At 41.3% G+C, this 21,286-nt stretch overlaps 2 protein-coding genes and 1 long non-coding RNA gene across 3 annotated transcripts; 1 reads left to right on the plus strand and 2 right to left on the minus strand.

The window, feature by feature from the left end:
• The first annotated feature begins 7 nt into the window (after positions 1-7).
• Positions 8-2,367, plus strand: LOC107320559. Its single transcript, XR_004308992.1, has 3 exons — positions 8-108; positions 1,210-1,295; positions 2,144-2,367. It is a non-coding gene; the product is annotated as an uncharacterized LOC107320559 (long non-coding RNA).
• Positions 2,368-2,816: 449 nt separating this feature from the next.
• Positions 2,817-6,322, minus strand: LOC107320558 (parvalbumin, thymic CPV3). The gene is made up of 5 exons (XM_015876500.2): positions 6,240-6,322; positions 5,575-5,642; positions 5,069-5,201; positions 4,531-4,640; positions 2,817-3,075 (listed from the first exon to the last, which is right to left on the minus strand). The coding sequence occupies exons 2-5, from the start codon at positions 5,633-5,635 to the stop codon at positions 3,050-3,052; spliced, it is 330 nt and encodes a 109-aa protein (XP_015731986.1). The 5' UTR covers positions 5,636-5,642; positions 6,240-6,322; the 3' UTR covers positions 2,817-3,049.
• Positions 6,323-11,392: 5,070 nt separating this feature from the next.
• Positions 11,393-16,318, minus strand: LOC107320557 (parvalbumin beta-like). Its single transcript, XM_015876499.2, has 4 exons — positions 16,108-16,318; positions 14,257-14,389; positions 13,394-13,503; positions 11,393-12,936 (listed from the first exon to the last, which is right to left on the minus strand). Exons 1-4 carry the CDS (start codon positions 16,229-16,231, stop codon positions 12,911-12,913), a joined length of 393 nt encoding a protein of 130 aa, XP_015731985.1. The 5' UTR covers positions 16,232-16,318; the 3' UTR covers positions 11,393-12,910.
• Between the last annotated feature and the right edge of the window lie 4,968 nt (positions 16,319-21,286).

The raw sequence follows: 21,286 nt of genomic DNA on the forward strand, positions 1-21,286 counted from the left end.
TGAGCCGCGCTCCGCAGCGCCCCCAGCGGCGGGGCGGACCGTTGTGCGGGGCGGCATCGTGCCGGTCCATGAGCTGCCGGCACCAGTCGAAGCGATGGCGGGGTGAAGGTACAGCCGGAAGGTTCCTCACAGTGCGGGGCTGAGTCCGAAAGAAAAGGCTGTTTTGTCACGTTTCCATCCTGCGCTGCTGTCCCTCCCTGTCGCATCGCCCTTCACACGGCTTTAATGTGCTCCTGTGGATGGGGGCCGGGCTGTGGTGTGTGTGTTTGTGGTGATCTACAAAGAGCAAGTGGTGATAGATTCGATTAATGTAAATTATTACATCTCTGGTGTGCAGATGAACGGGGCGGGGAGGAACCTGAATTGTGGTTCCGATTTCATCCCATCTCCTTAATTGTGCGTGCGGTAACAGCACACCTGGACATCTGCACAGTGGCATCGAATCGCCCTGAGTTTGAAATGTGACTCCCAGCCCATAATGATGTAAAATTAAACTGCTGCATAAGTACATGGGAGGCTGGCAGAGGGCAGCTCTGGCAGCGGGAGGCAAATAATTAACAACCTTATTAGTGCTTTTCAATTGTTATTAAATAAAAAAGGAAGATGTCGCCATGCTGTGCTGAGCCTGTTTGTAGGTACTATTCTGGGCATTTCCATCAGCCGCAGAGTAGCAGACTTAACAAAAAGACAAACTATAAATCACCGTGGGTGTTGGAGCTGGCAGCTGTAAATAAGTGCAGCTGACAGCTCAAATAGCTGCTCCATTGACTCTACGTGGTCTAAATGTGTGAACAAATGTGTAGACTCAGCAGTTTGGGATTAGCTTAGCAAATAAACCACAAAATAGTGCTGTGATCCAGCAAAAAGCACAATGCCGTGAATCCCTGTTCCGTGCCCCTTGTTAATACATGCCAGGCCCTGTCGCTGTATGTGGGGATCCAGCCTCTTCCCAAGGGAGTCGTTCATCCCCCCAGATTTGCTCTGAGTGCGATGTGAAGGAATGTGAGCAGCTATTGGGGTGTCACGGTGAGTGGAGGTGGTTGAAGAATGGTTGTGTGTGTTTTGCAGAGGATTTCATAGTGGAAGGCAGTAACTTTGTACTAGCTGTGATTATGGCTAAGAATATAGTCACTGAATAGCGCTACTGCTGTACTTGTATGTGAAACTGGAGATATTTGAATGTTTTGCTTTGCTTTGTGTGTTCAACAGGAATGCCTAGGGCTTGTTAGTAGCCCGGATCTGTGCTATGCATGAAAGAAAAGCTGGGAATATGGGATGAGGAAAAGGCTATGCAGGTAATAGGATGGCAGCTCTGAAGATGAATTACAGCACTTTGTTAGTTATTTCCCTCTTTTCTCTTGATTAGTCCTAAAGTTTTGTAGGTCAGAAGCTTTACAAGAACTTTTTGTGCAGAGAACAGCTGTACGTTCTGCTTTATGGAAAATGGAGAGGGTTCTGGTTTCCCTGATGGATTTGTTCTGGGTCAGGGCATTGTGTGGATCCTCTGCCCACCTTCTGTTCAGCAGCCTGCCACAGCAAGGTGCTGCATCTCAGAGGAGAATAACAGAGCTGTACTTTGCCCATTTGGTCTGTGCCTGCAGTGCAAGGGCTGAGATGTGTGAACACAGAATGCAACAGCAGCTGGAGAAAAATTATTTTGCATGCATTTGCCTTCTTAGTGTAATCTGGTTAGTCAAGGTCAGGACACTTAACTGTCAGTGAAACGGAGAGTGGTTTGTTTGTTGCTTACATGTGAGCTAGTCCAAGACTCTTCTGTCATCAGGCTGGTTTCATTGCCAAGAACAAACTTTATTTCTTGTGAATATCCTGTGACATCCATCCTGTGCTGGGAGAGCCCCCGTGGCTCAGATCCTTACCTTGTGCAAATGTTGGGTGCTTTTTAAGGCTTTGATACTCCAGTGAGTTGTGCTGACTGAGCATGTCATCAATCTTGAGAAATATTATTAAATTCAGCATTCATTTTTATCAGTTTACATCAGTGTTATTTTTGCCCAGTAACAGGAAAAATGTCATAATGATATTAACTTTTCATGTGTCCTGGATATCCCAGTGTACAAAGAACTGCCTTAAGCTGAACTAAAATGTTCTGAAACAAGGCAAAAATTCTGTTTGCAACCATCAGGTGTCCAGAATGGTGGAGCAGTTTGGATGTGTTCAGAGCAGCTGCAGATTCTTGGCCAGTTCTGCAGCACTTGACCCCCAAAAGAGCCAAGAGTGGCAGTGGAGGAGGCGTTGGTGGTGAGTGCACAGGGATGAATCACTTTTGCTTCAGCAATGAACACAGTTGAGTCAAGATGAATTTCTCAACTACTGTTATGTTATGCACATAAAATATGAGATGGGAGGGAGAAGAGGGCCTGGAGTGTTTGCTGGGGTTAGCTGTGGGAACACTGTGACTTTGGAGCTCTGAAAGGCACGTAGCCATTCTTGCAAGCACATCCAGGTTCTGTAGGCTTTCTTAGCAGTAGCTGGTTATCCAATAAACAAGTCCTGGTTTTAGTAGTTTTTTTCTTGCACAGTTACCAGTATTTATAGAGACTCTTGAGAAGAAAACAATGTGGTTTATTCTGAGTGCCATCATTTGCATGAAAGGGAGAAATGCATTGAAACTGCAGCTACACTGCAGCTCTCCAGATTAATGCAGAGAGCTCATTGTTGACAGAACGCCCACTGGCGTCAATCACAGCCATATATGAGGCTCTGATAAGATCAAGGTCTTTGAGAGATTATCACTTTTCATTTAAGAATTCACACATTTCAGTTTAGTGATCAGAAAAACAGCCACGAGCACAGAATGTGATGAATTTTTATTGAGTATTTTTAAGGGGAATTTCTGGGAAAGCAGAGTTCAGAACAGAGTGAATGGTCCACACGATGAAAAAAAATCAGTGTTTCATTATGTTTCTAATGCAGTGAGTAAATAACAGCTACGATGGAGATCAATGCAGAAGGGAGTGCTGATTTCCAGGGTTTGCAGTTTCCCATGGAGATTCATCCCAATTCTCTCTTATTTGGTCATTCGGAACTTTTAAGACTGCACCAATTCCTGGAATTCTGTGGGGAAAAAAAAAGAGAATATTAACAATAGAAATACTAGAATAAAATTACTGGGGATAAAAGATGAATGGCTAATCAAGAGATGTTGAATGGGAATGAATGGAAAACAATGTCTTGATCTGTGATCAGAAGGGAAGAAACATATACTAAAAAACATTGCCTCAGTTTCTTGTTTAGGCAGACAAATGTAGTTAAACGGCAGATTAAAAGACTGTGGTTTGTTGACAAGTATAGGGAATAATGGTGGGTTATTTATAGGGAATAAAGGGTGGTTTTTGCCCTCTGCTCAATAATGATCTGGGGCAAAAATAAAGCAATGGCTGACGTAGAATTTGAGTAAGAAGTGAAGACTTAATTAGAAGTTCTAAAAGTCCCCGTGTCTTATTACTGTTTATAGTGCTTCAGCAGCTGAGAGGTGCTGATTGGGATGGAAAGCTGGTGCCAGAATCTCTGTGGAGTTCCCTGCAAGGTGGTACTTAAGTGTGTTTCTGAGTCAGGTGCTGCTATTTGGAAGGTCTTTCCATCATTGGCTTCTGTGCATTGAGAGTATTTGATCAATCCTGTTCCAGAAAGGCTCTGTTAAGATACAGATTACTTCATAAATCATGTGTGTTTATTCTGGCATGTTTCCTAAGGAGCTGTATTCAATTCCTTCCCAAGAAGGAAGCAGCAGTTCCCAGCTCCTGGTGTGGGCAGTGGGGACTCTGTCCTTCCCTCTGCTCTGCCCTAAGGCTGCTCACAGTGGGGCAAGCTTGCTTCCCATATGGGGCTCTTGCCCTGGGCTCCCAGCCTGCTTGGTGAGCATTGCTTCCTATCCACAATGAGACATGGAAGTATGGAATTAGGAGATGGGGAGGTTTCTGTGCCAAGGAGCCATTCATCTGCACCATTTCCTTGGAGTGGGTGCAGTGAGCTGATCTCCATCAGCACACACAGAGCCCCTGTGCTGTCCTGTAGTGACACTCTGTTATTCTGTTCTCCTTAAACAAAACTGAAGGTGAATGTCATGCACTGAGCTCATGTGTGCTGCCAGTGGTTCACTGCAGAGAGCAGCACTAATGCTGGGGGCACTGCTGGAGGTGAGCGTATGGAGGTGCGGGTGGTTCTTTGCTCTGGTGTGTGTTGCTACTGTGATACTCCTGCCACTTTACATCAGAGTAGGTGCGAGGAGAAGCAGAGATCTGTTCCTTATGAAGCAGCTGGAAATGTTTGGTAAGTGGCAATGAGAATGTTCCTCAGGGCAGTCGGGTTTTGCTTTTGGGTTGTGTTTTTTTTTTTTTACCTGCTCGTGCTTAAGGAGTTGCAGAGATGAACCTGTACCAGCAGGGACTGCTCCTGACACAGGTCAGTACTGGAGAATTTTAAGCAGAGTCACACAAGGAATCTTAGTGAGCCACCGACATAAAAGGGAATCTCACATCACTTAGAACCTGTTTATATAGAAGTTAATACCTTCAGCCCCAATTTTGCCATCCCCGTCGTGGTCTGCAGCTGCCAGGAAGGTCTTGGTTTCGGAGGCAGTCAGCACTCTGGCTCCACACTCAAACCTCTGAAGGAAATACCTGGGAGGAAAACACCCTTCATTACGGTCATAACTGACTCCTGTTTTTGCTGGCTGTATGATAAAAGGCAGTGACTATCTGTAAAGAAATACTTGCTGTGGTAGCCAAGTCCTCCAAACACTACTTTATTTGATGAGCTACATCTTCCTCACGTGCAGTTCTGCACTGTAAGTCCAGACCTGCTGCACTGGATTCTGCCACTATCAAAGTCCAGCCCCAGGAGGTTAAGTAGCACAAAGGGTGGGTATCTCCTGCTTTGCTCTTTAGGTATGGGGTTTATCTACTCAAATACACCATTGACAATCTACCGAGGGTTTTAGCAATGTTTAGCATAACCTGAAGCATCCCTTTATGGAAAAGTGTTAGAAAGAAAGAAGTGCTGATTTTTGGATAGTCTCTTACTAGTCAAGGTAACAGAAAATCCTTACTTGAGCTCATCTTCCTCAATAAAGCCACTTTGATCATTGTCGAGAATCCGGAAGATCTCCTTGAGCTGGCTACTACTCTTTTTTGACATCCCACTGATCTGAAAGAATTTTTTGGGACTAAAGGAATCTGGAGCTGAAAATAAATTGATAAATATATTAACCCCAGACCTCTGTGTTCACTGTCCCTACATGGTCTGGGGATGCTGCTTTGTTACAGTTTAATTGTTCCAAACATGTACAGTATGTAAAGGCTGACAAGAAATGGATGTTACTGTGCTGCACAGCACCCTGCCACACACCAAGGGGAGTCATGTGGGGAATGGATACAAACTCAAACCACCCCCAGTGTAAAAATCTCCTGAAGAAATACATACTGTGACAGCTACCGAAGACATTACAGAGGTCTGATTATATGTGCACTTGCTCAGTATTCCTTTGGGGCTGAATTAGACTTGCAATGTGTTGCACAAAATAGTACATTTTTAGCCAGTTAGTTGTTTTCTCACCTTGGCAGTCCCGCAGAGCAGCAGCAATATCAGAAGGGCTTAGGATATCTGTGAGGCTCATTTTAAACCTGTTAAAAAGTGTATTGCAATCACGTTTATGGAATGCAGACGCACATTAGAACCATTTTTTCCTGTGGTTTAAGCACTGTGTGGCTAACGAGACTTCCAAGGGCAGATGAGTCCAATCGATCAGGCTGAAATTGCTGCTGTTACTCAATAGATTAAAAGATTTAGTACAGTGCTTCTTTAAAAATAGCAAAGCTGGAATAATGCTTTTTAATGAGGTGAATCACAGAAATAATGTTGTGAGTTGACAATCAATCTTTTAACCTATTTTTTATCTGCCACTTGCATGCTGTTTAATTACATCCTGTTCTTTAACTAAGTATTATCATCAGTCTAATAAGCAGTCTTACTGGAATGCCTGGCATTAGACAATACCAAAACAGTGTAGGCAGTGGGAAAAATAAGCCAAGAAGGTTCCTTTGTTTTCTCCCCCAACAGCTCTTTAGTATAAAAAGAAATCAGATACTTATCTATGCGAGGTCCGTCCGCACGTAATGCCAGGAGTTCAGCTCAAAACCTTACAATGATGGTTACTATACTTACTACCAGTGCAGCTCTGCACATCATTTCATTTAATTCATCTCAAGTCACCTGCTCACCTTTATGGTTTTCTCAGCTAGGCCAAGGAAAAATAGCTGAGGAGATACCAGGCAATGTAGTCTTGTTGGCTCTGGCTGTCACTCTGACTTATAAAGGATTCAAAAGGTGACAATAACCACTACTTGGGTTACTGCTTCATGGATCAAATGTTTGATTTGAGACCTAGCTCAAATTTCTTCCTTAACTAATTAAACTTTTCTTTCTATTTATATCTGAAGATAATGCCGACAAGAACAGTGTTTTTAATAAATCCACTTGTGCTTAATTAAGTACAACTCTGCCATCAAAACATAGCCTTTCTGGCCTCAGGCATGCTAAAGGATTTCAGTTAACCCCTGCACCTTGGGGTTGCTCACTGCAAGAAGACTCTTCTTATGAAAAGAAACTAGTTTGGTTTCCTTAAGCCTGTTCTTCCTTTGGAGTGGATAGAGGAAGGTGGGGATGAAAGACCTGAGGTGACAATTTGTCATTCTGACAATGATGACTTGTCAGTAGGAGGGAGGAAACCAGTGTGATTTAGGGGCATCTTTCTCCAGTAAGCTGCTTTTCCTGACCGTGTTCTGCACTGCTGTCCTCAGGCAGGGACAGAACAGAAGCCCCTGCCTCTGTGGACAGCAGAACTCAGCAACTCAGTCATCTCCTTGTCTGTGTTCCTTGGAAAGCTACATATAACCAGATGGGTTATTAATAATCTAATATGAACATTTCAAATTGCACAAAGTCAGTAACAGACTTACTTGGAATTGCATGGATCAGATTTAGCTCTATTGGAGATAGATATACATACGGTTTGCAACATGCACTCACGGCATTTCCCTAATGAGAAATATGCAGGTGTGCAGTAGTGGATTTTTTTGTTCGTGTGTATTTCAAGGTCACTAATTCTAGGGGAATAAAATTAAAACTGGGAACATGGGTATGAGGGTTTCCTTCTCAGGCTGCAGTAATTCTCGTCCTTGCATGTACATTTGGCATTCCATTGTGAATTTTCACCTTCCTGACCATCCTCTTTCAGTACAGGATTTCACTGAAGATTTTTGTGGCCATTCCCCTTGACATATTTTACTGCCAAGATGTTTCTGCAGGTCAGTCTACACAAAATCTCTCATGGCACCTTTGATGTTACTGAGAGCAGATTGCTGCTCCTGGTCCCAGTAGTAGCAGCCTTCCTTTATTTTTGCTTGCTTTGTGTAAATGTTTGACTTGCCATAATGCACTGATTGTTACGAGCTAATGAGAATGAAAAAATGATACAGAGGAAAATAATGAAATTGAGGAGAGCAAACAATGCTCAAACTCAAAATACGTCTGCAACTTATTCAGGCACTATGTTAAAATCTGAGTGCCAGCTTAGCTCTCCCACTCTGTGATGGCATACGGGGCCCTGTATGGTTTTGCATTCACAATATTAATAGTGAAATTGTATTCACAGTGTTAATTACAACGCATATTGTATGGAAGTATGATGTTGAATAGAAGTGAGCAAATTGCTGAAATATCTTCACTGTTATAGCTTGTTTTTAATGTTTGAAATTCAATGCTGACAACAAGACACACATATCTTGTCTGAAAGATGATTTACAGAAGCCTAAAACAGCTGAATTTCAGAATCAAGTTGATGTCACTGTATATCGATACAGGTGGGACTCTAGGGTTACCAGCATTTATTTATTTATTAATGACACTGCATCTGAAGTACAGGTTTCCCTCTGCTACGATTAGAATGAAATAATCAGGAATGAGTGTTGTGTGCTGAGGGATGTTTCAACTAAATAACCCATTGCCCAGCTCCACTGCCTGCCTGCAGCTCGGCTTTGTGTTACAGTGGTTGATTGCAGTCCCTGTGAGGGTTCAAAAACAGATCTGTAGAAGAAAATTTGTGAAAGATATTATGCAGGCAATACAACGCTGTGGAAAAAAACACTTATTCTCCAAGAGGAGCAGCAAGGTAGCAAGCAGTTAATGACTGTGCAAATCTGATACAAAATCCAGGTTTCCAGGAATGTTTAACATTTGTCCCTACAAGGAAAATTATTAATTTGATGAACTTTTATTTTTCTTTTCTAAGGACTTCTGAAGATGCTATTGAGTTGTTCTTCCTAAGATTTGTGTACTTGCACAGCTTTACTTCTCTTTTTTTCCCTCTCCAGCTGTATGTAGTGCATAGCACTAAAGGAATATTAAGCCCTTCAGTTTATTTCCTTCCTTCAGAGCTGAACTCCTGGCAATGTAGGTGTTGAATGCAGAGTCTCAACAAGCTCTTGCTAGGAATCTTCTACTTTTCTCTTTGAAATACTTTTGTTTTCACTGAGATAAAAACAATATATACATTTTTCACTTTCCAAATCAAGTCCAGTTAACTAATAAGCAGTGGGATGTTGTGTTTTAGTAAATCATTAGGCAGGATGAGGGATAGTCTTGTACTCGTTCTGTTTGGTATGAAGTACAGAGCGTTAATTGGTAGCAGCAAACAACCAAAGACATGTCATAAAGCACATGCAAAGGAAACATCAGCAGTTGTCTCGGGTGAGATCAGAGAGGAGGTGTTAACCTGAGAGCAACTACAGAAGTGTAAAGAGATGCTGTAGCAGCTGTTCTAAAACCCATACAGTACATCCCTCAGCCCCGGTAGTGTTATGTCTAGAACAATAGTGCTGTGATCCTCGATAACAGATTCTGCCTTTCTAATGAGCTCGGAAGTAACTAGACCAGCCTACATGGTTGATCATTAATGCTGTTGTCTCAGCGGTGATGGCAGAGGATCTTAGTGTGAATATTGCAGGAATCACTGAATTCTGCATCTACATTTGAGGCTCTGTATCTTGTCACTCCAGAAATACTCTTCAGTCATATAGAAAAAGTTACAGAATCCAATCTGAATGCTGGCTTGTGCCGAACTCAGCACCACATTTCATGTAAAGGTGTCAGATAATGGTGTAGTATTTTATAATGGTGTAGTATTTTTTAGATGTTTTATTGCACATTATTACAAGAAGGTGTGAAATCCAGGCCTCAGAAGCCTCAGTGATGAAGCTTTCTTTTCCTGCAGCATGTTGCCCAGAGCACTGAGCACAGACCTGACCTGGCTGTAGAATCCAAGGTGCAGGATGCATCCAGCGGGTCGAGCTGAACAAAGACAGGCATTCTCATGGGTTAGGAGCAGCATCTCATGTTCAAGTCCTGTCCTTACTGTTCTGTGTAAATGAGATTGATTCATATTTGAAAACAGTAGCAGAACAGATTAACATAACTGATTAATAATGAATCTAATTCATAGAGATTTTTCTTATTAGGACTTTTCCCATAGAACACAGTCCTGGAAGATCTCTGACACTGTTATGTATGCTGTGTGTTTGTCTGCAGAAAGGCTTGCAGGTGCATCTGTGACTCAGTAACATGTTTTTTCACACTAAGCACAGATGCTCAGGCTGTTTCTGACTTCTGTCAGAGCTATAGGTCATGTCAGATGGACTGATCTTAGAAAGTGTCAATTGCTCAAATTTTCTGTGCATTTGCAAAATAACTGTGCCCTAAGGTTAACGGCTGGTAGGGAACCTGGTTGCTGCCTTTTGTGGTGTGTAACAGATATGCACAGTGGTACTATTCTGTTACCTGAGGCCTCACATGTGGCTGTATTTCACTGTGACCTGCAGTATACAAAGCCACAGTAAAATAATGTAAATGGAGTACATGGTATTGAAGCATTTCCAGCGATTTCTGTTTACCATCTGTCCTCAGTGATATCAGCAGGATTTCTGACATTAACTTATAGCAATAGAAGGATGCATGACCTTGAATAATGTATAAAGTAAAAAATACCACATAAATTAGTTAATTGTATCATAAATAATCATCAAATGTCAGTTGTTTAACAGACATGGCCTTCTAAAGAAGGGAGAAGCAGGTGACTAGATTCTGCAAGGCACTTAAAATGTGTGCATAAAGCATGTGAAGAGATCAGTCAGCCACATATTTAAGGACTGGTGGAGAGAGATGGATGAAACATTTGCTAAACGTGGGACAGTCTCAGTCCAAACAACCTGTGAGTCTGGAAGAGCACTGCTCACTTGAAGGGACCTGCTTGGGATGCATGTATATGGGTATGGCCATGCAGTGTTCTTTCTACTTGTGGCCTCACAGGCACAGCCCAAAGAGCTTTCTTACAGCAGAAAATAGAAGACTTTTGAGATAGCCATTGTGAATGAAAGAAAGAGAATGAGTGTGTGTTCTGGTAGACAGAAACTGTTTTCTCCACTGATCTGCTTAGTGGTAATGCTGAAAGGAGGAGAGGACTAAAACCCTAATGAGCCAGGGTGATCACTGAAGCTGATATCGGACCTAGACTGTCATTAATTTTTCAATGTCCTTAATGGAATGGTAAGTGGTGAAATGGCCATAGATTTGTATAGACCTGGCACAGTAGTCAGCATGGAAGTAAGTGTGGTTAAATGAAGGAGATGCCTGATAGCTCGAAAGTTATCTGAGCTGTCTGTGCCTCTCTCTGTCAGCCACTGATCTTGGTACAATGCTTGAAGATCTTCAGGTGAACCATATTATGTAGTGAACATATAAAACATCTTACACAAGTGCACAGTGTTATTTGACATCAGCGATAGCCTTTGGCCTTGCAATCACACTGCAGTTATTATTCCTCCGAGTTTCCTTTGTTTATGGCTCTCCTGAGATGACACTGAAATTGTAAATGTGAGTTCATTTAATGGACAACTCTTTTTTCATGAAAACTGCACAAAATAAGGGCTTGCTTCATTCATTTGGCTAAGGTATAAGGCATGAACAAGTCATCCAGGATTCTTTAAAGCCACATAGCTTTCTTTCATTTTCTGCAGTATGGTAATTTCTTCAACCTTGTGTTGAAGTTTTCTTGCTTCCCTACGATGTCTTATCTTACATGTGCTGTGCATCAGTACCATTGTAGCATTGGCAGATAACTCTGAAATTAATACTTTTGATCTGCAAATACTGGAGCATCTTAAACAGCTCCAAGAAATGCCACATGAAGCAGTCAGACCGATTTGTACAGGATTAGTGCCTGTAGAAAGACTCTTCAAGAACTCCAAATCTTTGTCCTTTCCAAATAATAAGAAACAAAGAATTATTTCAGTTCTTTATTTATTTTGAAGGATGTTTGGGTATCTGTTTGTTTTTATCATATATGTGAAAAAGAACGTAAGGACTGTAAGATCTGGTTAGGTGATAAGTTAGCAATTAGTTGACTTTTGTAACATTTGATTGCTGTGTGTGCTGTGATGAAATTGTCACAGCATCATCATGCTCTCACGTTTTCAACAGAATCCTAATGCAGTCAGTGCACAAACCAGATGAATCTTAGCTAATGAGGACTGTCCAAAATGTTGCACTTATTTCCTATTTCCTGCTTGCCATTTAATCTGCCTGTCAAGAAGAAATGATTGATTTCCTAATTAACTTTTTTGTGTCGCCCTTCACAAGTATTTATACCTGTACTTTCACAACTGTGAGAGCAGCAATTAATACTCTTCACACTGATCGTACAAGAACTCATTTTGGCGGAAGTTTTGATATGATTGAAAGATACAACATCTCTGTTCTGGCTCTGCGTGCAGCCCTTCATGACTCTTAGTGGATAAGCGGGATGCTGGGCTCTTAGCTCCTACCCCTGTGCAGGTTTTTCTCCTTTGTTTCCCTGAGCCATGGTGTGTAACTCACTAGGTACAGCTGGTATGTTGGATGTGGGTAGGGAAGGGCTTTGTGCCTGGGATTTGCTGCTGCAGGGGTTTCAGTGTCCTCAGTGGATCTACCAGAAAGGTATTTATTCTCCAGGCGCAAGCTAGCACCACGGACCTTCCTTCTGACCTACTCCCATCCTGCTCCCAGGTTCTGAGGCATGGGGACCTCTCCTTTGGGAAAGAAAAATTCAGCATTCTGTGTTCAGAGATAATTCAATCTGGGAAAGTTGAGTTATAAACAGAAGTGGACAGATGGGATAGTAAAAATATTCCGACTTGAATTAATTCAAAAGAATGCTGCTTTAACTTCTTGTAAGTGGAGCAGTAGTGCCATCAGGTGGACGTGAATGTGAGCTATTCCAAGGAGGATTTTGAATGTAGTTCTGCTTTGGTAATCTGGATTCATTTTGATCCATTTAATCTTATATCACAATCAATATCTTAATTAGCACGAAGTCCTGCCATTTAAGTACCATATGAAACATAATCAGTTGCATAAAGAAAGGCATAAAAACATATGGAACATTAATTACACATCTGGGATATACAGAGATAGTGTCACTGCTACCAGTTAGCATAATGAGGTTTTATACCCAGACATTTTATTAATTCCGATTGTTTACAACAGATACCAGCTGTTTGTGCAAATGCTGAACACAAAATGATCTGAAGATATGGTTTTAACTTCTCCTCTTAACATTTTTAACATTCCAATGAGTGGAGTAGATTCCAACTCAGTCTCCCAGTAGTATAGAGACCTTCTGGTTAAGATGCTGGGGAACAAGATCTAAGTAGAGCTTGCACTACTGCACGTATTTTCTAGCAATATGAAGTCACTTGCCACCAACTGTTCATGACCTTTCAGGGCACAGCATAAATAACAGACTTGCAATAGTAAAGTTTATTTATGGTGCAGGTATCTTGGTCTTTCTTTTGGCTGCTTGTTAAGATTTGACCAAGGCCTGAAACTCTGAAAAAGAAAGAAAAGAACAATAAAATGAAATCAAATTTTGTAACTGCACATTCAAAAACTTACTTTCTGAATTTCTTAATTAACTGATCTGATAATCACTGCTAGAATGTTTTACATTGTGTACGGATAATAATAATAGATATTTAAGACAAATATTGCATTCAAATGTCATAGTCTCAGTAGTGTAATGATGAAAAGTAGCAAAATTAAACACTAAAATTTTAAAAGTATAAATTTGGGTTTTGTCCCTACAGAAATCTACATAGATGAAAAAGTGACTGACCATCTATGGCTGAGGGCAGAATCCAGACCCTTTGCTCCTATGTTAGAACCCCTCTATGATAAAGAACCTCAGAATCAGATCCATAACTAGCAGTGTGTGCAGCATGGCAGCTACCCTGAGCAAGGAAGTTCAGTGGGCAAATAGCCCACTGATCTGTGAAGGGAGTCTTACCATCCACTCCAATTTTACCGTCTCCATCACTGTCTCCTGCTGCCAGGAATGCCTTGGTCTCAGCATCTGTCAGAGCTCTGGCACTAGCTGAGAAGTTCTGCAGGAATAGTCTGTTAAAGATGAGAGAAAAAATGGAATGAGATGTACTCAGTAGTGGAATTGTTTAGAGAGAGTTCTTGGTAATAACTGTAAAATTCCAAGTCTGTTTCTATCCTTGAGACTGTTTCAAAAGCTGTTTGAAAAAGTCCTGTCTAAATCAGTGGAAAAATTCGGAATGGAATACAAAGTGGAGAAGAAGAGGGTGTTGCGTCATAATGTGTAGAGTCCTTGATGTCATTTTGATTTAATTGGATTAAAAAAGCAGAATAAAAAAGGATTTCTTTGTAGCAGGATTTTCCTTTCCTCCTAGGTTATCTTCCTCCTTTCTCCTGAGATATAGACCCATAAGAATGGCAAGAATTTGGCTATCATTTTTTAACTTCAAAGGGAGGAGAATATGATCTGGAAGACAGCGTTCATATGATAGAGGCGCAGATGAAGAAAAATAGTTTTTTGAGTTCGCTCTAGTAAGAAAAAATGGCAATAGTGAAAAGCAGACTCCAGCAGTGCTGCTATTTTTGTCTTCACAGCCTGTCAGTTGTCCCCACATGAAAGAAGTGTTTTCAGTTGTATCCAAGGGTTTTCTTGTTGTGACCCAGTCTCTCCTTGGAACTCCTTCAGCACAACCTCGTACAGAAGTGCATGCACACACCCACATACAAGACTGATTACATCCTAACATAAAAAGATACAGACCAAAAGGGAGTAATTTCTGATTCTTATGCTGCATTTTGAGACAATAAAATTGTTTCAAATGTACTTACTTCAGTTCATCTTCCTCAATAAAACCACTCCTGTCCTGATCAAGAATCCCGAAGACTTTGGCCAGCTGGTCTTTGGACTTGGAGTTCAGACCCACTTTGACAAAAAAGGTTTTGTAATTGAATGAATCGGCAGCTGAAATAAACAAGGAGAGTTGAAGACCCGGAACCAAAAAAGAATTATTCAGTTTTTCTTCAGAAAGCAGCAAATTGTTCCGCAGTGTCATTACAAACCCTGGACAACCCTCGTTAATTTCCCCTACTCTATTTCAGATTCGTGGGATATGTCCACCAGTGGTCTCTCAAACCTAGGAAGAAAAATACTGTCAGTGGTGCTCACCCTGCAGGAACATATACATGTATATTTCACACAAACAGAGATTCACAGAATGTTGCATCTGGTTCTTCAAGCCTGTGTGTTAACCCTTGCGTGTCTGACCAACTGCTTGGTCAGGGCCAATAACTGCAAGCATACACCAATGTGGTGAGCACCAAAAGGACATTTATTGTAGGAACACGTCTATTCTTATAGTCCCCTAGTACATTCATCAATCCCTGATTGGTCTGAGGTACAGTCTCCTATATACTGATTGGGGGGCTCAAGCAACATGCCACATCAGCAATCTCCTTAACGATCTTTTCTCCATTGTTCTATTTCTTGATCAGCTCCCCAAATCTTGTTTACTACTTCTTCAAGGTCATGCTGACCTTGCTCAAAGCATAGCTCTATATTCAAGCAAGCATATGCATATAGGGGCAATAGGGAGAACTATCCCGTACAACCGGGTCCCCGCAATCGCCTACTGCAACATTTCCCCCTCCCTGTGCCCCGAAAGCCTTGCCTCGTTACAACGCGTATTCCGCAGATCACCTAAAAATCTAAGAGAATACAAAGGATTACTTGTTTTACTTTCAAGTCTAGACACACGTCTAAGCATACGCCAAAATCTAACATGCAATATAATCACAGACAATAAGCATATTATTGTTAGAATCAACAAAATCAAAACTGGATCAAGTACCAAATTAAGAATCCCAGTAGCTGTTGGAGACCATCCAAGAAGCGATTCCCACCAGTGGTGTTCTCCATCCTTCTTCACCCTTTTCAGGACACAGTGTATCTCTCTGGTATCATGGTGAACAGTGATTAAGGTTTTCTGTCCATCGTCCCGAATAAACTTCAGCAGCTAGCATAGATCACCATGCTGCAGCAGTTTCTTCACCAGAATAAGATTCATTCAAATAGGAGCAGGTAATAGATCTTGAACCATTGTGTAATTAGACTGTAACAACTGATATGTAGTAACTGGAACTGAATAATTGAAATCACACCCTATAATGCTATTGAAGTTGTAAACACAGAAATTTGAATGATTGCTGATCTAATTTTATATTGCTTACTGACTTGAACATTTATCACCCAAGTACCTGTCCCACCCCGGGGTGTAAGTACGGAGACACTCAAGGGTTAACACACAGGCTTGAAGAACTAGATGCAACAGCAGAACTTGATGAAAATTTTGCCCATATTGAAATGGATTATATAATGTTCTCTGAAAAAATCAGGTTTTCAACCTATGTGGTTTTTTTCGCTTGAAGTTGCTCAAATGCAGTTGGTTCCCTGTCCCTTGGCTGGCATAGTGGTGCCTCCTTTTTGTCTCTGATAAAACAGTGACAACTGTAATGAGTAAACAAACATAACGAGAACTTCTTACCATGTGCCCTGCACATTATACTTACCTGGTCCATGCCTTCAGCCTTTGCTGTTTGCATAGGGACTGTGAAGTTGTGATGGTGAGGAAAGAGGACTTTGATACATATACTGAAAAGCCGAATTTAAAAGTTAGAGGTTACCTTGGCAACTCTGTAGGCCAGCAGCAATTTCAGCTTCTGTCAGGATACCAGCAAGAGCCATGTCAGCGCTGCTGCAAAACAAAAAACAGCGGTGGGTAGCGTTTGTATTGATCTCCTTCATCATCCTTTGCTGCTGCCTCCTGCAGGCAGCCAGGTTTGATGAGTGGGACAGTTGTAACACAGGTCCCAGCACAAAGCAAGGGAGCTGCCCTGCAAGAGGAGGCTGTTCTGTCCCGTAGTTCAGACACACACAGCACATCTGGTTGGTGTTGTCTCTATGTTTTGAAGTGCATAAGCTGAGGACAAAACCAAAAGTATTTATAGAATTGCTTGAGAAATGGGGATCTCCTGTTATTTCTCTGCATTTTTATGTGGATTCTTGGGATGATTTCAGAAGCCCTTAGAAGAAAGGTTCAGTTCACCTTGATTCTTAGTTTCCCCAAGCCAAGCACAGAAACAACTAAAAGGTAAAGGATATGCAGAGTCCTCTTGACTTGATTCTTTTTCAGATGACAGAGATAATGACTTATATAGACCTTAGTTAAGTCCTCTCGACCTTTTGCAGAAGTCCTAGAGCCATGTGATGGCTCAGATACCCTGGGGGATAAGTTACTGTGGCTAACAAAACCTGCTAGCTAATCAGATTGATATTTATATCCCAAAGGAATGTGCATGATGTTTTAGACAATATATACAGTTTAGTGCTATACAAAGTAAATAGTCTCAGCTTGCACTTATTTTTAGTCTAGTGAGTGTTTTTTGAGCTGTGAATGAACATTTTATTTTTATTTATTTATTTTTTAACTGCTTAAATGAGAGCTACAAATGGGCATCCTCAGAGACTGAGACTTCTAAGAGCTCAGTCCTTACAGTGGTTACCCATGAAGCATTACTCTTGCAATTACCTTAATAGTCTTCAAACAACACTAATGCTGAGACGCATTTTCTCAGTATTTTTTCACTGCATGGTACACATTTTTAATCATGACAGTAAAAGTTTTCATTTATAGATCAAAGGTTGTCAGTCACTCAGTAGCCCAAGGCAGAATGCATCAGTAGAAGGAAAGGAGTGGAACTGAGCAATGAAATTGGTAATATTTGGTTCTTCTTTCCTTAACTGAGAAGACAAACTTCCACAAGGATTTGGGCAGTGGCTAAGCACAGGCTGCAGCTTTCCTCTAGCTGGGTTCTCCATTCGACTGCATTGTGAAATCTGTTGGAATTCACCAGTCCATGATCGGCTGAAATTACAATAGTGTAAAAAGCCATTGGGTGGACATTACACACCCACACTTTTATAGACACGCACAGAATATTGTTGTAGGTCTGGAGAGTATTTGAGTAATGCTGTTACACATAAAATAAATCCTAACCCTTGTGGTTACATAAAGCTGCTGTCTTTTCCCTCAAAAATTATGCACAAAGCTTACTATTTCTGGATAATTTCTTTAAGACACAAACTCTTACAGGAAGTGCTGACTGCATTACTGTAAACCTGTGCTGTATGGTAAATTGAACATGGTGAAAGCAAAGCTTTCTGGGCCATATGGAATCAATGGAGCAAGTTACTTTTAAAGTCTCTTTATCCTGAATGTATCAACCTAATGACCCAGTCTTTCCATATAGGAACCTATCTTTGGTTTTGGCCAAATTCCTACGTAATATGTGAGAATACTGCATGAGATCAGAGAGGATCTGCCAGTCGTATTGGAGCTGCTGAAAATTCAAGGAATGTTTTTTTGTCAAGAGGCAGCATTGAATTTCAGTGCGTTTATCGATACTTCTTGAATGTAGATGTGGCTGATAGACTCTTGCCTGTAGATGGCACCAAAGACAGTTGGGTGCTACCACGAGATCTTCCCGAGACTCAGGGTGAGAGGAACCGAATGTCATGAAAACATGAAGACACAGGTATGCATTCACAAGCAAGGGAGAAGAAAGGGGAACAGATACTTAAAGGAAAAAAAACGTCTAATCTGTCAAATCAACTGAAAGGCTGAAATAACAAGAAAACTTGGAGATGAATCCAGGGGATCTTCCTTCAGTGATAATTAGGCAGAACAGATTATTTCAGCTACCTAACCAAACCAGGCTTTACTGTGTATATTTGTATGCTGGCTATAGATTGCTGCAAATACAGGATCAGTTTGTTGTGGAATCTCAGGAGTTAGGGCAAGAAGTTGTTATCTGGGAAATACCAGGAGATATCCATCTAGGTGTGATGAAACCAGTATGATTCCTGAGCTGGGCATTCATATATTTTAAACTGGACACAAATTCCCCTTTCAGCCGTAGGGTCTGTGATGTCTTTGCAGCTGCAGGGGAAGCCATTGACTGGGAGTGACTTCTTTGCATATGGTAACTGATGTGGTAAGCTGAATTTCTTTTCTTGATCTTGACACACAGCAGCTCTGATTTTCTTGCTTTCTTGAGTGCCAGATGTGCTGATGAGCAAATCTAAAGTTCTGGAGCAGCCATATCCCAACTGAAGGACAGTTTTCTCCATGGACCTTCCATACAGAAGGTTTTCCAGAAAGTCTCTACCTACACAGTGTTATCTATCTGTGTGTGCTTGCAAGCAAAAGCAGTGTGGAAATTCAGTTTCCAAAAGCATGAACGCTTTAAATTAGTTCAAATTCCACAGCACCCACTTCTTAAAATGCTTTAAAATATACACACAACTAGATATGAAGATGCTAAGTATGTAGAATCATAGATGTCAGTTCAGGGATTCAATCAGGATATATCTATTTCAGTAACCTATTCCAGGAAATGAATCCAGGCTTGGCCTCCTCTGCCCACACTGTTTGTGTGAAGAGCTCCAGGCGTCTCTGATGGTGCTGCATCAAAGATTTTCCACATGGGCTGGCTGCTAACTCAAAGAAACTTTACCGTCTGTGTGTAATGAATGTTCTGACATCCCCCTGCCCTTTCTGTGCTCTGTTACTCCTCCTGTTAGAAAATGAATGCCAGATTTTGAACAGTTGGAGGGCTGAAATGGAATCCAGAGTTTACAAATGACTCTAGACTGTTCCAGAGGAACAGTGGGGAGATAAAACTGCTTGGAATTCCTGGAGTTCTCTAATAACATGAAGTTACTGGGGAGCCAATTTCCACTAAATATCAGGACAAAACAAGATTTGAACTAAGAAATGTGATGGATTCATTAGCTGGAGCAACAGGTTGGGTTTGGGGTATTGGGCTCCTGTCCAACCATAACCTTATAAGAGCTTGTGCAAGACAGACAAGATTTCTTTGTATTGATTTCCCATTTAAACAGATTACAGTATGTCTTCATTTCACAAGAGGTATTGGGAGGATTAAAGATTATTCTGCTCCTGCAGGGCAATGAGAGGACTAGGTATGCAGCAGAGGTGTGTCCAAGAACTCACAGTCTGTGGGCTCAGTAGGATTCAGATCTGCTGCTCACGTTTTATATTGATCTTTAGTTGTCGTAAGTGAAACATACAAACAACGCTTCTTTTATCCTAGGAATTAAGAAGCAGCGTTATTCTGGGTAGGATGGAGTTGCTGTAGAGGCTGAGAAAGGATTATTGGTGTGATGCACAGGGTGTTGTTGGGTGGTTTTAGATTTGATGTAGTATAAACAGTTTAAAGTAGAAGATTGGATTTTAAGTGTGTATTCAACCACACTTTATTTTTGTACTTTACTCATGAATGCTCAGTGTGGGGGATTGAACCCTTACTTATCAGTTTAATCAGAGAGATTACCAAGCCTCCATGCCTGTAGGTACTCAAACCCATTTGAGAGCAGTGTGCTATAAGTTGGCTTTTTGGGCCAGGGGGTGGGGAGTGAACCACAGACCTCCAGAGGTCCCTTCTGGCATAGATTACTTTGTGACCCTATGCCTTAAGCATTAAGCATATCCCTTATGCATTAAGAGACTGTTTCAAACGTCTGTATAACCAGTAGCTGTTGGCGCCTATGTAGGTCTGTCTAGGGCCGTAATTGATAAAAGTAGGCAAGGTGAAAGGTATTGCTTTCATTTCTTAATTCTTCTGCCACATAGCAGAAAGAAATTGTTTGCTTTTGATGGAAATGATTCTCTTCTATTTCAGTTCAGTTCTAAAAATGTGAATGTTAGAGCCAGCACAAGAGTTAATAGGGACCAAACGTTGGTTTTGCTGAACTGGCTGTGAGCCCTGTTTTAAATTCTGATTTCTTATTAATGAAGTCACTGGGTGGCTTTGATAAAAATTTAAACCCATTTTGTTTCCAGAAATTACTGTATGAAATGGATTTTCTCATGAACAAAGTTCTCAGAGTTTTACATGAAGTTCCATTGTAGACAAGAATTGCCTCATTCCCAGAAGTCCTGAAGTTCTCCTGGTGGCACCAGAAGGCAGCGATGTGCAATAGTTGAACACCTCTAAAGTACCAGATAGGTCGCTCTCTACATTATGGACTTGCATTTCTTGCATTCCTCAAGAGACATTCAGGTGTGCAACAAATGAAATGTCAGGTTTGTTACTTCTTGCATTGTGTTCACTCTCTGCTTGTGAATTAGTGAGGTGAGATTTTGGTAGTTAGTGTGAATTGCTGATATCTGCATTATATCTGTATGTTGCTGCTGGCCTGGATTGCTCTGCATTTTTTTCTTCAGTGTTCAGGAAAATGAGGAAAAGGAACCAACAGAGTGTCATCATTATGCAAAACATTTCAGTGCTGTAATTAACAGCAGCTATAATTCAAGCCCAGATTTAACATCAAAGGCTTTGGGGATAGAATTAGAATTTATATTCACTATGATTCTGCCAAGGCTGCAGTGAGTCTGATTGCTGGAATTCCTCTTTTGCATGAACAGTGTTAAATCTGATGAACAGCTTTCTTACATGCCTGGGCTGGGTGAGCTGCACTCGCCTCACTTAATCACGTTGCAATTCATGGAAATGCCAACGCTGAGTGTTACATAAAGTTCCAGAAGGTTTTGTTTCTGCTCTTCTTCGAAACAGCTGCCAAATTATGTTACAATTATCACCCAGTTTCAGCAGGGAGAATTAGAATGACAAGCTACTGAGCTGGAACCAAGGCTTGGTAGATGGGAAAAGTCCCAGCTAAATGTTAGTGGGGAAATGTGTGGCGCACTCAGCCAGAAATACATAACATCTACTGAGTGTACTGAGCTCTGCATAACACCATAAGTATTGTTTGTGTTCT

Source organism: Coturnix japonica, chromosome 14, assembly GCF_001577835.2.
Source record: "Coturnix japonica isolate 7356 chromosome 14, Coturnix japonica 2.1, whole genome shotgun sequence".
NCBI classification, from domain to species: domain Eukaryota; kingdom Metazoa; phylum Chordata; class Aves; order Galliformes; family Phasianidae; genus Coturnix; species Coturnix japonica.

Excerpts from the sequence above, each read along its gene's own strand:
- LOC107320557 (XM_015876499.2), bottom strand. The coding sequence starts at position 16,231 with ATGATGAAGGAGATCAATACAAACGCTACCCACCGCTGTTTTTTGTTT. Across the intron at positions 14,390-16,107 it reads TGGCCTACAGAGTTGCCAAG|CTGCCGATTCATTCAATTAC; the intron begins GTAACCTCTAAC and ends TGTTTATTTCAG. Across the intron at positions 12,937-13,393 it reads CGGTAAAATTGGAGTGGATG|AGTTTCAGGCCTTGGTCAAA; the intron begins GTAAGACTCCCT and ends TTTCTTTTTCAG.
- LOC107320558 (XM_015876500.2), bottom strand. The coding sequence starts at position 5,635 with ATGAGCCTCACAGATATCCTAAGCCCTTCTGATATTGCTGCTGCTCTG. Across the intron at positions 5,202-5,574 it reads TGCTCTGCGGGACTGCCAAG|CTCCAGATTCCTTTAGTCCC; the intron begins GTGAGAAAACAA and ends ATTTATTTTCAG. Across the intron at positions 4,641-5,068 it reads ATTGAGGAAGATGAGCTCAA|GTATTTCCTTCAGAGGTTTG; the intron begins GTAAGGATTTTC and ends TTTTCCTCCCAG.